Consider the following 15,313-nt stretch of genomic DNA (forward strand, 5'->3'; position numbering starts at 1 on the left):
GGGGGACCCTGGACTTTTATCTCTCATCTGACAGCAACAAAGTGCTGCCCCATCTCCTTACCAGTGCAATGTCAAAGAAGGCTTGCTAAAATAGAAGAGTTGAACAAGATCCACAGTCTATGACATACTACCCAAAATGTCCAGAATAAAATAGAAGAAACTAGCCTACCAAGACCTCAATTTGAATGTGAAAAGATAATCAACAAACATCAACACCAAATGACACAGATGTTATAATTATCTGACAAGAACTTCAGGACAGCCACCACAAAATGCTTTAATGAGCAATTATGAATAAATTTGAAACATGTAAAAATAGAAACTCTTAGCAAAGAAAAAAGTGTCAGCTAAGAAATTGAACATAAAGAAGAACCAAATAGAAATTTTAGAACTGAAAAATACTATAACCAAATAAACACAGTGGTTGGGCTCAACAGCAGAATAAAGAGAACAAGAGGAAAGAATCAGTTAACTTGAATATTGAACAGAAGAAATTACTCAATCTGAACAAAAGAGAGAAAACAGACTTTTAAAATAATGAGCTTCACCTCACCAAGACAGACCATATCCTGGACATGTGGGACATTGGATTCCTAGAACAAGAGGAGAAATATAGTGGGGCTGAAAAGTACTGGAAGAAATAATGGCTGAAAATTTCCCACATTTCCCCATACATAAATCTCAGATTCCAGAAGCTGAACAAACCCTCAAAAAAGGAAACCCCTAAAAATCCATGTCAAGACATAAATCATAACCATAATCAAATTTCTGATAACTAAAGGCAGAAAAAAGCTTGAAAGCAGTGAGAGAGAAACAAAATCTTACTTTATGAGGAAAAAACCAATCTGAAGTACAGCAGATTTCTCATCATTTCTCATCAGAATCCATGGAAACCAGAGATGTTGTGGTTCTCTTTTGGAGAATGTTGTGCCACCTTCTCACACAAACCCAGAATTACCAACACAGAATCCTGTGTTCTGTTTTCATTCAGAAATGAAGGCAAAATTAAGACATTCTCAGACGAAGCACAATTAAACCAAATTTGTCAACAGTGGTCCTTCCTATGCTAAAAGAATGGTTAATAGTAGTTCTTGAAACAGAAAAAAAAGCAAAGAAAGAAAAGAGGAATCTGGGAATAACAGGAAAGAAGAACATTGGAAAGATTTAAATACAATAGAGGTTCCTTCTCCTCTTGAGTATTCTAAATTATATTTGATCAGTTGAAGCAAAAAAGTACATTGTCTGTTGCAGTTCTTAGTATATATATATATATATACATATATATATATATATATATAGGAAATATTTAAGACAGTTATAAACAGGACAGGAGAAAAACTTAAAAGGAGGTTAGATTTCTAACCCTTTATAAACTCAACTGTTAAAAATGTCAACATTAATAGATTATAAATTATGTACATGTAATATAATACCTAGAGCATTCCCTAAAAAATTTATATAAGAGAGAGACATACTGAAAACACTTGATAAATCAAAATAGAATTCTATAGAATGTTCAAATTGTTCACAGGAAGCTTTCTCTTTCTGAAAAAGAAGAAAGGTAAATAGAGGAAACAAACAAAACAAAAATAAAACTGCAGACTGAAGCACTAACTTGTCAATAATTACCTTAAATGGAAATGTTCTACACTCACCATTGAAAAGATAGAATTTGGAGGTGGAGAAAAGAACATGATCCAACTATATACTGTCAATAAGAAACTCATTTCAAATATAATACATGCAGATTGCAGTATAAGGATGGCAAAACATTACACACAAACATTAATCAAAAGAAAGCAGCAGTGGCTATATTAATATCTGATAAAACAGACTTCAGTGCAAAGGAAATCACCATGGACAGAGAGGGACACTACATACTAATGAAAGGGTTCATCTACTAGATATCTTAAAGGTATATGCACCAAACAACAGAGCTGCAAAGAAAGTGCAGCTAGTCTCCATTTACTCTGTCAAACATTAATGTAGGTGTTGCTGTGAAGGTATTTGGCAGGTATAATTAAACCTCCTACTTTGTTGACTTCAATTAGAAGATCAACTTGGATAAACTGGATTCAAACAATTGAAAGACCTTAAAAGCAGCTGAGACTTTCCTGAAAGAAGAAATCCACCTATGACAGCAGCCTTTGTCTATGACCATGAATTCCAGCTTTCCCGTAATTTTCTCTTTCTGATGGGTTGCCCAGTGGATTTCAGACTTGCTCAGACAGTCCCCATAATTGTTAAATATTCCTTGTAATAAACCTCTTAATATACACACACACACACATCTACTAGTTATGTTTCTTATGGTTGAAAATAAATCTAAGAACACATTAATTCCCTTAGAAGTACCACTGCTTTTGCATTTTTCATAGTCATAAAAATAACATCTGATTAGTGTCCTTCTAAATCGGGTGTTGGCAATCTTTTCCTAGAAAAATATTTAAAAATTAGAAGTATATAGAAAGGGGATAAAATGAAAATGCAACTGCCCAGTTGGCTCCTTGGTTTTCACTCTAGCTCCAAAGAAGGCAATATGATTAGATGTTCACAGAGCTTTGGATAGAGAGTGAAGCTCAGCTGTCTATGCATTATCATCAAAGAGTCATGCCACTTGGAATAAGTCATATAAATTCTCTGGAGTTCTTTGTGTTCATCCATAACATAAAGGATTTAGACTATGCATTTCTAAAGTTCATGTCCATTTACATCACAAACACTAGGATTAGATTGTTCTTTATCTTCCTCTGCACCTGATTTTTGTGGCTTTTTACCTTCTTTACATTTCCTAAATGGAAGTATTAAAGTTTTGCTTAGATTTCTTTAATTTCTCTACTTTTTCCTCAATCTTACATATGCTTTTGTTTTTTAACTGTCAACTTTCTTCAAATTACTTCCAAATCTAAACAAATTAAGTTGCCATATCTAAATTAAGTCCTGTGTTTTAAACTGCCTTCTTGACATTTTCAGTCAGATGATCCACCATCATATAAAACAGTGTGTCTAACACTAATAATCTTATTCCTGACAATTGCTTTTCTGCCTATATTCATATTTCTGGTATAATATCTCTTTCTGGCATAGAGTCAAACCTTGTAGACATCTTTTACTCTTCCCTTTCTTTGTCTCTCAAATCCAGTTGGTTGCCAAGTTCTGTCAATTCTCCCCAGTATTTCTCATATCTTTCAGCTTTCCATTTTTAAATTCACTTTCCCTTGGTCCATGTTCTCATTACCTCACATGTAGACTATTCTAATAGCCTCCTATTGGTCTTCCATCTATTACTGTAAATACTGCTGTTATTTTAAATTTCCTAATACATAGTTTTGAGTATGTTTTCCCCTTACTCACAAATAATTAATGCCTTCCCATTATCTCTCAATGAAAGTATAAATTAGTTAAGTCATCATGTCCCACTATTAATTCATATATTTATATTCTACCTCATTCCACTATGAGTTTGTGGTAGCTTACAGGAAACACAATCAAATAGTAAAATGCAAATAAAAAATAGTGAAGATCAAAAGCAAGAGTGATATAGGTTAGAATAGATCAAAACTGAGGATAAGACCATATATCCTATAGGTTTTCTGTTATTGAAACATAAATTTGGCCCTGAACTTTTAGGTAGGCAATGTGAAAAGGAAAATTGTTAAATGATTTAATTGTCAGTGAGTAGAGCATAACTTTTCCTTAGGGAAAAAAATTTTTTCTTACACTTATTTCTATAAGTACTTTCTCATGTGGCCTTTCAAGTGAGGGCAAGAGAAACAGGAAGGATGAGATCTTCAACATCATCATCAGAGGAAAGGCAGTACTTACTTTCATAAGACTATTTTTAAAACAACCCTCAATGAAAGTAAGATAGAGGAGGGAAACGGGACAAGGGTCATGCTACTAGAAAAATATACTTAGCCTGTGAATAAGACCCAGTTTATTCTTTAACTTAATCTATATGCTGTTCTTCCTCTACTTCTAGCGCTGTGGTAGGAAGCTAAGCCAAGAAAAGGGACAATGTTTCTTTTAAGGCTTTAAGAACGCAGAGAATACCAGGGTGCTTGAGTTTGAAGCAATGTAACAATGTACGCCCACCAGGATCCAGTGATATGGAACAGCTAGTTGATCACAGTCATGTAGGCCCATTAGTTTACAAGAGGATATCCTTTACTGAGATGGGTTAAAACATAACTAGCGTTCTGGCTGAACCTATAGTACACTAACAGCTCCCTCTGCAACATTCGTGGGGGCTGACTCTCCTTCACCCTTGTAGTGAATGTGTAATAGGCATGGTCCCGCTGAACTTGGGGCTCAGCCTTTGGATAGGAATCCGCTGAGCCAGGGCCGGCACCAATATATTGCTTCTTGCTAAACTTCTCGGTGCCCCGACTCCCTGTTCGTAGTTCCCACAGTTTCTGCAACAGCCCCTTAATGACCTAAGTAACTTTGTAACCAGGATGAGAGACAGACCTCTGGAATGTAAACAAACCCGTGCAGATCAAGAATGCCAAGATGGGATCAACACGGTCACCTAAATAACCCTTTTCTTAAGACAAAACTTCAAAGGAATTATTAATCACATGTATATACCATGCCGACCCCTACCCAAAACACCCTATAAAACCCCAAACCCTAAACCCTTAAGTGCACCTCCTCTCTGAGGTTGCCCACACTCCCTTCTGAGTGTGTACTGTCTTATCAAATAAACTTTTTTGCTTCATAAGCCTATTGCACTTTATCTCTGAATTATTTTTTCACAATGAAGACAAAAACTCGCCAACCTGCACCTCCAGTGATATCTTCATCACTTTGTTATTCCATTCAGTTTTCTAGTCTTAAATGCAATGCTTTTCTTCTCTCCCTGTTTTGTTTCAGACCAGGAGGGAAATGGCTGCAGGAACCACTGAATAGGGAAGGATTTGCACATGTCTGTTGCCTGGATGACCTGAATGGAACTGTGACCATTTGTTCTTTAGCAGCCTGCCCCAAAATTTCCGTTTTTTGCTGTGGTGATTTCTCAGAACATCATCTCACTCCATTCAGTGCTCCGTGGCTCCCCCAAATTCTGGAGTGGTGGGGATATAATTCCCTTGTCATACACATAAAGCAGACACTGGACACGAGGTGATTCTGTCTCTAGGAGCTGGCAAAAGATCTGCCCGATGACAAGCAGGCGTTCAGTGAACTTTGCTTTCCTCCCTCCGTTCTTCCTTGTTCCCTACTGCCTTCAAGGGTGCTGACATTTGCTACTACTCTCGCTTTAATGAATTCCTTTCTTGCTGGCACTTGTTCAACCTGACAGTAAATTCTTTCCCCATCAGTCAAGAGCCCGCCCCTATCCGGGCTGAGGTTTCACCTAGCACACAGGGAGAGCCGGCCCCAGACTCGGCTGCCTAGCAACAAGAGCAACACCTAAATAAAGCCTAGTTATACAAGAGTCTAGGGAATTTGTGTTGGGGAGAGAATGTTTTTGATTGTCCATTCTGAGGAGGGTCCTGAAAAAAAGAAGGTCTAGAATTCATCATCTTCTCAAAGCACCTCAAAGTCTCAAATAATCATGAACCATCTCTCAATTTTCTAGAAAATTTTATGAGTTTTATTGTCTGACAGGACCTAGGCAATGTTCCAGCGGGAACCTTTTTATTCTTCACATATTTGTCATGAACCTACCCTATTAGCTGGAAATCAGGAACTCTGTATGAACTTGCTTGTTACAGAATCCAAGTTTCTAAATAGTCCTTTCTTATTCAGTCCTATGTTCTGTGTTATTTTTCTTTACAGTTTACTAGTAACACTCACGTGCCATTTGTTGGTTCAAATGTATTTTTCTTAAATAGTAACAACAGTTTTTTCCAGGGAATAGGAAGCTGTCTTTAGGTTCAAGAGGATGGTAGGGCTCCAGAGTAGTTTTTTCTATCCTGTCCTGTAAAATTGTGCTCTTTATTTTTTAGGCATTGAATTCAGTGGGTGAAAATCAGGCATTTGCAAATATAGTCTTCCCTCCCCTTTCATCTCAATTTAGTATAATTAAGAGAAAAATTTTAAACCCAGATTTATTGTGCTTTGGAGACCTTGATTTTAAGAAGCATAGTAAGTCTGGGTATCATACTAGTGACAAAGCAGGGTTCAAAATGATTTTGGTCAACAGATATGTGAATATGTAGGTTGGCCCAAATGCTATGAGTTATAAAATGACTTACAATTGAGATTCCATCCAAAGCTTTCAGTTCTGGAAGATGAAATATTACAAACAACCGGTAGTTTTCTTGATTCCATACAATAATGTTTCCATACATGTCTAGAATGACCAGGTTACATAAACCCTAGGTAATAAAAATACCTACATTTAAATACAGATAGGCAGATATTTATTACTCTAGCTAGATTTTTCCCCTTAAGAATTTATCCATCCTTTACTTTTAATGTTTAAGTTACTCTATAATTTCAGAGTGGTTTGAGTGCTTTAAGTGTACTTTTTAGTGCTAGGGTTACCCTTTCAGACAGTAAAGTCTAATTTTGTACAGTATCTCAGTGGTCTATTTTAAATGATCAGAATCCCTTTTAGGATGCTATGCTAAATGTATTATCTATCAGTGGTAAAGACTTGGAGGGAACTTTGTTAAGTTTAAAAGATACTTTATTTATGGAATAATGACCTATTAAATAATATGTATGTGTGTACACAGATATAACAGGAATGAAAACACTGCCTTCTGATGAGGGATAAAACTGAAGTGCTTTTGCTTCTGGAGGGAGCAGCAGAATTCATCTTAAGGGAAAAATATGCTTTCTTATTAGACAAGACATTTTGATGTGCCTTTGTTGTGAAGGCAGGGCCCTGAGTGGATATGGATGGGAGAGGTTAAGACAAGAGAGAGTAAAACTACTCTGCATCATAATATCAAAAGGTTTATTTTGTTGCTATCATTGATTTGATAGTCTCTGCAGCTTTAGAAGAAGTTACACTGGGGAGTAGAATGGGAAGACTAACAGTAAGCCAAGACAATGGAGATAGTTTTGGTAGGAGATAAAGTCCTAGAAATATGGTAAGAACAAAAGGAAAGAAGCCATTGTGAGTTTTAGAGGTAAGAAATGGACATTGAACTTTAGAAACATTGAAGTCCCACATTACATTTGAAGTGAACGCTTATTCTGTGCTGTAGTAAGCTTCCATTTTATTCAAACCTTCAGTAAAGTCTGTTATACAGTATGCTTGAGTTATAGGTTTCTTTGGGAGAATTAAAGAGAGCAAAGCTGGAAAAAGTTGACCACAAAGGGTTGGAGCCACCAGTAAGAACTAGTAAGCAAGAGATAATCAAGAACTGCTCTGAGAACAGGAAATATTAAAGAATCTTACTTCCTAACCAGGTTGGGTAGCCCTTGGAAATACTGAGGAAGGCTCTGCTTCTTAAGAGGAATGGGGCTTGGATTATTTTGAGTACTAAAAGAAAAGTTACCCTAGGAAGTTATTAATGTGGGGACACTAATCAGTTACACATAAATATGTTTGTATGTATACGTAAGTTGAATGCAAATACATTTTAATAAATCCTACTGTTCTTGATTTTTATTTTCTTCTTTACATTTTTCTGTATTTTCCAAATTCTATACTGTGAATATAAATTACTTTCATAGTACAAAGAAACAATAAATATTTTAAAAATCAAAAACATTACCACACCAGTCACCTTTAAACTGTAGATCTCCTGATTGAGAGGAATATAGTTTTTGTTTATGTATAATTCAATTAGAGTAAAAGCTTTTTGCAAACCACTCAATGAAGTGATTCTGTTGTTCTCAAGAGAAAGGGAGTGAAGATGAAGCATGTTATCAAAAGTATGTTTTTCCAAACCAGTGAGAAGATTATTATTCATACTGAGGCGAGTTAATTTAGTCAGCTTGGAAATGCCTAGAAAATAAAATTCAAAAAAAGATTCAGACAGCACTGAAAGATGAATTTAAAAATTAATTGGCTAGTCATTTTACTTTTTCTCATTTTCTAAATTCAAGTGACTTTAGGGATGCTATAATATTAACTGTTATTGTTTTTCTCTTTTGTTTAAGAAAGATAGAATGTATATAAAGTCCCAGCTAATATATTAAATTCCAATTTTGGATTTCTAAGAAGATTCATCCCCCTTAGATGTTAAGGGAGGTATAATGTTGGAATTGTTGAATTTTGCTTTCAGATAACCTGCAAATGGTGAACTAATTAAGATCTTCACCATCACAATAGCACAAAGCTTAAAATAATCACCACCCCCCATTTAAAAACATTCAGTGTAAGGAACTAAAGGACAACACTTAAAAGTGCTTTAAGACAACTTTAGAAAATGCCACCTCTCACCATCTAACCTGTATGTACATTTTGAACTTTAGGCATTTATAATTGTATTGTAGAAAGGTGCGATTGAAAGATAAAAACTTTGAAAAGCAACTTTCAATTGTGTCACTACTAGATATGAGACAATAGGTAAATTATGTAAAATCACATAACCTCTGAGACTCATTTTCCTGTACAAAATGGACATCCTGAAATCTACTCCTAAGGAGTTGCAGAATTAAATGGAATGGCACTTGAAAAGTGTCAGTTGTAGCTTTTGGCAAATAATTGGTCCTTGATAAGTTTTACCCATGCTTGCCTTTTACACCAGCCTCTATCAAGGGACTATGGAGCATTGAAATCAATGTAGGGCAAATTAGTATAAAACCATTAAAGCAAAAATCCTTAAATGGATAATAAGCCTATATGTGTCTGGAACTAAGAAGAGAAATATCTGTTAAAGTGTGGTGGGGTAGGTATGTTCTTTGAAAAGTGGGTATAGGGAAAATATAGGTTGGAGGAGTCTTCCTTTCAGTAGGCTTATGGAGGGGAATAAAAAGGAAGTAGGTGCTCAACTGTACACAGAAAGCAAAGCTAACACCGGACTGTATAGAAATGGAAGACTGGTGATGGTTCTCAACACAGACACCTGTACTGCCTACAGGTTTACTCAACTAAAATCTACAGAGGAGAGGCCTGTAAATCTGTATATTCATTAAGTATCTCAAGTGATTCTTATGATCAAGCAAGTTTTAGAAGCATATTGTTAACAGCCATTAAAATAAAGTAGAACAAATATTATACAAGCTGTTTTTAAAGATATTTAATACTTGCTTGGGCCTATGTAATTTTTTGAAAACTTTTCTATTTTTTGGAAAAGGTAGTAAATACTGTAAAGGAGTGCAGAGAGCATTAAGAGTCAGGAAAAAGAACTAATAAAACTTAGCTAAACCTTAACAGCAGACCATTCCGGAATAGTAAGAGATTCAATGTCTAAACTTAGAGAGAGACCAGATCAAAGGAAGAGAGAGCGAGAGGCCTGCCAAGGGCTATTTGAATCCTAGTTTACTAAATCCCCATGGTTTACAACCCTGATATCTACCCTGGCAGGGCCCTTGCTTATTTTCATACTGCTTCTCACTTTAGGTCTCTGTATCTTAAACCGGCTAATAGCCTTTGTTAGGGAAAGAGTGAGTGCTGTTCAGGTGCTAATGCTGAGACCGCAGTCTCATTCACTCACACAGCAGGAAGAAACAAACATTCCATGATTGGAATGGTCAAAGGAAAGTGGGGAAATGTAGAATCTAAGCATTAGTAAGATTAGTAAATTAACATAAGCATAGCCATCTTAGAAACCTAGAAACCATTTTCTGAGAGTGTGACTCAGAGGAAAAAAAAACAAAAAAACAAAAAAAAAAACAAACCCTGGGCCTGGGTAAGGCCTTGAAAAACAAGTTAATCATGAGCACCGGGTGGTGGGCAGCTGTGACCCTTGGTCAGCTAACCTTGGTCAGTAAATCTTACATACCAAGCTTATCGTGCAGAACCTCCCTAACCATTGAGGAGTAGTCTTACCCTGCCCTTGCTTAACCCCAGGATATATGTCTTGCAAGAATAATGTATAGTTATAGAAAATTGCTATGAGTTAAGTGCTTTGAAATTGCTATATAAACCCTTAGCTCAGAGTGCTCGGGGTCCTTGTTGAGACCCGCTGCGTCGGGGCTGACTTGGACCCCAACTAGTTGGCTGAATAAAGACTTTGCTTGAATTTACATCTCTATGCCTGTGTAGTTTGTTCTCTGGGGAAGCCTCGGAAGCCTGCACCCTAACATTTGGGGGCTCGTCCGGGATTCGAGCGGCTTCCCTGAAAACAAAGGACAGCTGGAGGCAAGGTCTAATTGTCCGGACGGGGCAGTGTAATTCGAGGGTCGCCCCCTCGTGTCTGCATAAATCCATTATAAAGCGGGAGTCGCCATCCCGTGTATGGTCTCGGGTTAGTGGTCCCGAGTGAGGAAGTCCGGGCTGGTAGTCCCGGCCCCCAGGTTAGTGACCCTGGGTAAAAGTCCAGGTAACCAATCCTGGCCCTAGGGTCCGAGTGACTCGGCCTTAGGAAGGCAAATCCGATCGGCAGAAAACTGGCACCCGAGGAGGAAAAGATCGAGCTCGTCACCCTGCGGCAGTCCGAGTGAACGCCCTTCGGGAGAATTACGAGAGTTTTTGAGGACCCTGAAAGTGGTGAGTGTGGTGCGCACCAGAGTGAGAGAAGGACCGGTCCGAATGAGTGCAATCAGATGTGGTGTGTATGTTTGGTGTTATCATTGATTGTTTTACTGTGTTTTGGTTTTGGTTTATATTTCTTTTTGCACTTCTCATTTTAAGTTTCCTTGTTCTAAGGTTCTCCTGCTCTCTCCGTTCCTCCTTTCTGCCACTATATCATTCCCCGCGGGCACGGGTCGGGCAATTAAGAGCCATTAGGGCGCCCGCCGCTAGAAGACTCCCGTGACAGGATAAGGGGGTCACAGCCGCGAATCCCAGATAAATTCGCGTCCCCCGCGGAAGAAAAACTGTGCAACGACAGGCACTCGTTCACAAGCACATACAACAGTCATTTTGTTTGTCTGTTCCTCCTTTCTGCCACTACATCATTTCCTGCGGGCACGGGTCGGGCAATTAAGAGCCATTAGGGCGCCCGCCGCTAGAAGACTCCCGTGACAGGATAAGGGGGTCACAGCCGCGAATCCCAGATAAATTCGCGTCCCCCGCAGAAGAAAAACTGTGCAACGACAGGCACTCGTTTATAAGCACATACAACAGTCATTTTGTTTGAAGTGGCATCTTCATCCTTCGCCTTTGTCTCCCTCATATTCTTTTTCTTCTTCTTTCTCACCATGGGTCAGACTCAGGCTACTCCTAAGAGTCTGATCCTCTCCCATTTCCCCAAGGTCAAGGAACAGGCCTTAAGTATGAGCCTTGGCATCAAGAAGGGTAAGCTCGACACCTTTTGCTCAATCGAGTGGCCTTCCTTCGGAGTAGGCTGGCCGGCCCAGGGGTCTCTTTCTTTGGACCTTATTGGCAAGATCAAAGCCATTATCTCCCGGCCAGGTCCTGAGGGCCACCCTGACCAACTTCCCTATATTCTTGTCTGGGAAAATTTGGCCGAGAATCCCCCTTCCTGGTTGGAGCCCTTTTTGGTGGAGAAACCTCATACTGACCCACAAAAGACCTCCGTCCTAGTTGCCCAGGAAAAATCAAAGCCCTCTGATCGCAGGGCCAGAAATCCTGTGCGCCCAAGTGCGCCGCCTGTCCTCCCCGACAGTTCTCCTCTTTACCCCCTCCCGTCGATTGAGCAGCCACCCCCGTATGCAGAGGAGAGGGGTGAAGCTGCCGGGGGGATAGAAAATGCGGCTAGGGAACCCAGCGGGAACCAGGCGGCTGCAGCTTCCCCAGATTCTTCAGCAGAGGGAGGCGGGAGGCCGGAAAGAGCTTCCTCACACTCCCCCGCCCTGGCCCCACGCTGGGCGCCAGGTAGAACTGGAGGAATGCAGCTAAGGTCTAGAGGGGCCAGGGAACAAGAAGGGGAGGCTCCCTCCTCCACCTCAGAAGGAGCAGTGCCAGTTCTGCCTGTGCGTGCCATCGGTACCGGCATTGCTCAGCAATATCAATATTGGCCCTTTTCATCTAGTGACCTTTATAATTGGAGGACTCAGAATCCTCCCTTCTCAGAGGACCCCAAGTGTCTTATAGGTTTAGTGGAGTCCATTATGTTTACCCATCGTCCCACATGGGACGACTGCCAGCAATTACTCCGCACTCTCTTCACAACTGAAGAACGAGAGCGTATCCTCAATGAAGCCAGGAAAAATGTCCTCGGAGAAAATGGAAGACCCACTACCCTCCAGCCCATCATCGACGAGGCGTTCCCACTTATGCGCCCAGATTGGGACTTCGGAACTGCAGAAGGTAGGGAGCGTCTCCGGGTCTACCGCCAGACTCTGATGACCGGTCTCCGGGCGGCCGCCAGACGGCCCACTAACTTGGCTAAGGTAAAAACTATTGTTCAGGGGGAAATGGAAAGCCCAGCCGCGTATCTGGAAAGGCTGTTTGACGCTTACAGGCAGTACACCCCCATAAACCCGGAAGCAGAAGAACATAGGTCAGCTGTAGTCCTCTCATTCATCAACCAGGCAGCCCCCGATATCCGGAGAAAACTCCACAAGCGGGAGGACCTAGGGGAGATCTCTATTAGAGAGCTGCTGCAGCAGGCAGAGAAGGTCTTCAATGCTAGAGAAACTCCGGAAGATAGAGAAGAAAGGCTGAGGAAAGAGAAATGGGTAATGCAGGAGAAAAATAGGAAGGAAGACAGGGAATTTCAGAAAAGGGAGAACAAGAAGCAGAGGGAAGAGATGGCCAGGATATTCCTGGCCGGAGTGAAGGAAGGCCCTAGGCCACCTCAAGGAACAGGACCCCGTCAATCCCGACTAGGACAAGATCAGTGCGCCCTGTGTAAGAAATATGGACATTGGAAGAGGGAGTGCCCCCAAAGGAGGGAACAAGGGAGAGGGAACCCTGTTAAGACCCTGCACCTAGGAGAGGAGGATTGACGGAGACGGGGCTCGGCACCCCTCCCCGAGTCCTGGGTAACCCTGTGCGTGGAGGGGACTCCCATTGGGTTTATGGTAGATACTGGGGCACAGTATTCAGTTCTCAACCAGGCCCACGGCCCCCTAAACCCAGGACGCACAAGTATAGTCCAGGGAGCGACAGGGTCCAGGAAATGTGCCTGGACTACTAACAGAAAAGTGGACCTAGGAAGGCATCAGGTCTCTCACTCATTCCTGGTCGTACCCGAAAGCCCCGCACCGTTGCTGGGCAGAGACTTATTAACCAAGGTCGGGGCTCGCATTCATTTTGAACCTGAAGGGATAAAAATCATGGACAAAGAAGGGCAGCCCCTACAACCGGCGCATGTGTTAACTCTTTCCCTGGCCGATGAACATCGTCTGTTTCAGGCGGATCAAGAAAAGGGGGGCCAGGGAGAGATAGACTCTTGGGTACAGAAGTTCCCTTCCGCATGGGCTGAGACCGGAGGAATTGGTCTCGCTAAACACCTATCCCCGGTTGTTGTTCAACTCAAAGCCGCAGCTCTACCCATCCGGGTCCGGCAATATCCAATGCCAGAAGAGGCTAGGGAAGGGATAGCACCCCATATCCATAGACTGTTAGAGACAGGAATCCTTAAGACCTGCCAATCTGCATGGAATACGCCTCTGCTTCCAGTGAGGAAGCCTGGCAGTAAAGATTATAGGCCAGTGCAAGACTTGCGGAAAGTCAATGAGAGGGTAGAAGACATCCATCCTACAGTGCCCAACCCTTACACCTTACTCAGCCACCTGCCACCCACGCATGTGTGGTATACTACTCTGGACCTGAAAGATGCCTTCTTTAGTATTCCACTCTCTGAAGTTAGTCAGCCTTTGTTTGCCTTTGAGTGGCAAGAGCCAGGGGGAGGAAGAAAAGGGCAGCTTACCTGGACTAGACTGCCTCAGGGCTTCAAGAACTCTCCCACCTTATTCAATGAAGCCCTAAGCCAGGACTTGGAGCCCTTTCGCAAGAGCCACCCCCACGTGACGTTGTTGCAGTATGTAGATGACCTGTTGCTGGCCACAGAAACCCGTGAAGAGTGCGAAGAAGCCACGGGGAACTTGCTGGCTGAACTAGGTGAACTGGGATATCGAGCCAGCGCCAAGAAAGCCCACATCTGTCAGAGGTCAGTAGTCTACTTGGGGTACACAATATCTAATGGGGCCAGGTGGCTAACACAGGCCATGAAGCAAACTGTCCTGGCTATCCCCATCCCTTCCTCACCCCGGGGAGTGAGAGAATTTCTTGGCTCAGCCGGGTTTTGCAGGCTCTAGATTCCAGGGTACGCAGAAATAGCCCGACCACTATATGAAGCAACCAAAGAAGGGCCGGGCTGGCAATGGATGCAGGAACAACAAGAAGCGTTTGACAGACTAAAAGAAGCTCTCCTCCGGGCCCCCGCCCTATCTCTGCCAGACCCAGAAAAACCCTTTATCCTGTTTGTAGATGAAAAGAAGAGAGTAGCTAAAGGAGTTCTGGCTCAGCAGCTGGGCCCGTGGAAGAGACCTGTGGCTTATTTGTCCAAGCGGCTAGACCCAGTGGCCTCCGGGTGGCCACCTTGTCTGCGTATCCTAGCAGCCATCGCTCTACTGGTAAAAGAGGCAGACAAGCTGACTTTTGGCCAAAATCTGAGAATAACAGCCCCACATACCGTGGAGGGGATCCTCAAGCATCCTCCAGGCAAATGGATGACAAACGCAAGACTCACCCACTATCAAGGGCTCCTACTAGATTCTCCCCGAATCACCTTCTCTGACCCGGTAACCCTAAATCCTGCCACCCTTCTGCCGGACCCAGATCTGACGACCCCCATCCATGACTGTAGAGATATCCTTTCCGAAATTATCCAGGTGCGAGCAGACCTGAAAGACACACCGTTACTGAACTGTGAGCTAAATTAGTATACGGATGGGAGCAGCTTTGTGCAGGAGGGGGTCAGGAGAGCAGGGGCAGCAGTAGTAACCCACGATGGGGAAGTTGTCTGGAGCACAGCTCTGCCCCCTGGCACCTCAGCACAGAAGGCGGAACTTATTGCTCTCGCTGAGGCCCTGGAAAGAGCAGAAAGAAAGCGGGCCAACATTTACACAGATAACAGATACGCCTTTGGCACTGTCCATATCCATGGTGCCATCTACCGAGAAAGAGGATTCCGTTCCGCGGAAGAGAAGGGACTGAGGAATCTGCAAGAAGTCCAAAGACTATTAGCTGCTGTCGAAAAACCTAAAGCAGTAGCAGTTATACATGTACCGGGCCACCAATCAAAGAAGACACCCGAGGCCATCGGCAACAGCCATGCAGATGCAGAAGCTAAAAGGGCAGCCCTCTCGGACTCTCTTGTGCTTGCGGCCC

At 42.0% G+C, this 15,313-nt stretch overlaps 1 protein-coding gene across 11 annotated transcripts in view; it reads right to left on the bottom strand.

Moving 5' to 3' along the window:
* The window catches only part of LRRC9 (leucine rich repeat containing 9), a 143,087-nt gene that overhangs the window by 35,071 nt on the left and 92,703 nt on the right, over window positions 1-15,313 (bottom strand). For all 11 annotated transcript variants that reach the window (XM_073242302.1, XM_073242309.1, XM_073242308.1 and 8 more), the window contains 2 exons: window positions 7,689-7,909; window positions 6,201-6,323 (listed from right to left, as the gene is read on the bottom strand). In XM_073242302.1, the coding sequence (XP_073098403.1) occupies window positions 6,201-6,323; window positions 7,689-7,909 (344 nt within the window). The remainder of the gene's footprint in view (window positions 1-6,200; window positions 6,324-7,688; window positions 7,910-15,313) is intronic.

This window comes from Manis javanica, chromosome 8 (assembly GCF_040802235.1).
Source record: "Manis javanica isolate MJ-LG chromosome 8, MJ_LKY, whole genome shotgun sequence".
Classification (NCBI taxonomy): domain Eukaryota; kingdom Metazoa; phylum Chordata; class Mammalia; order Pholidota; family Manidae; genus Manis; species Manis javanica.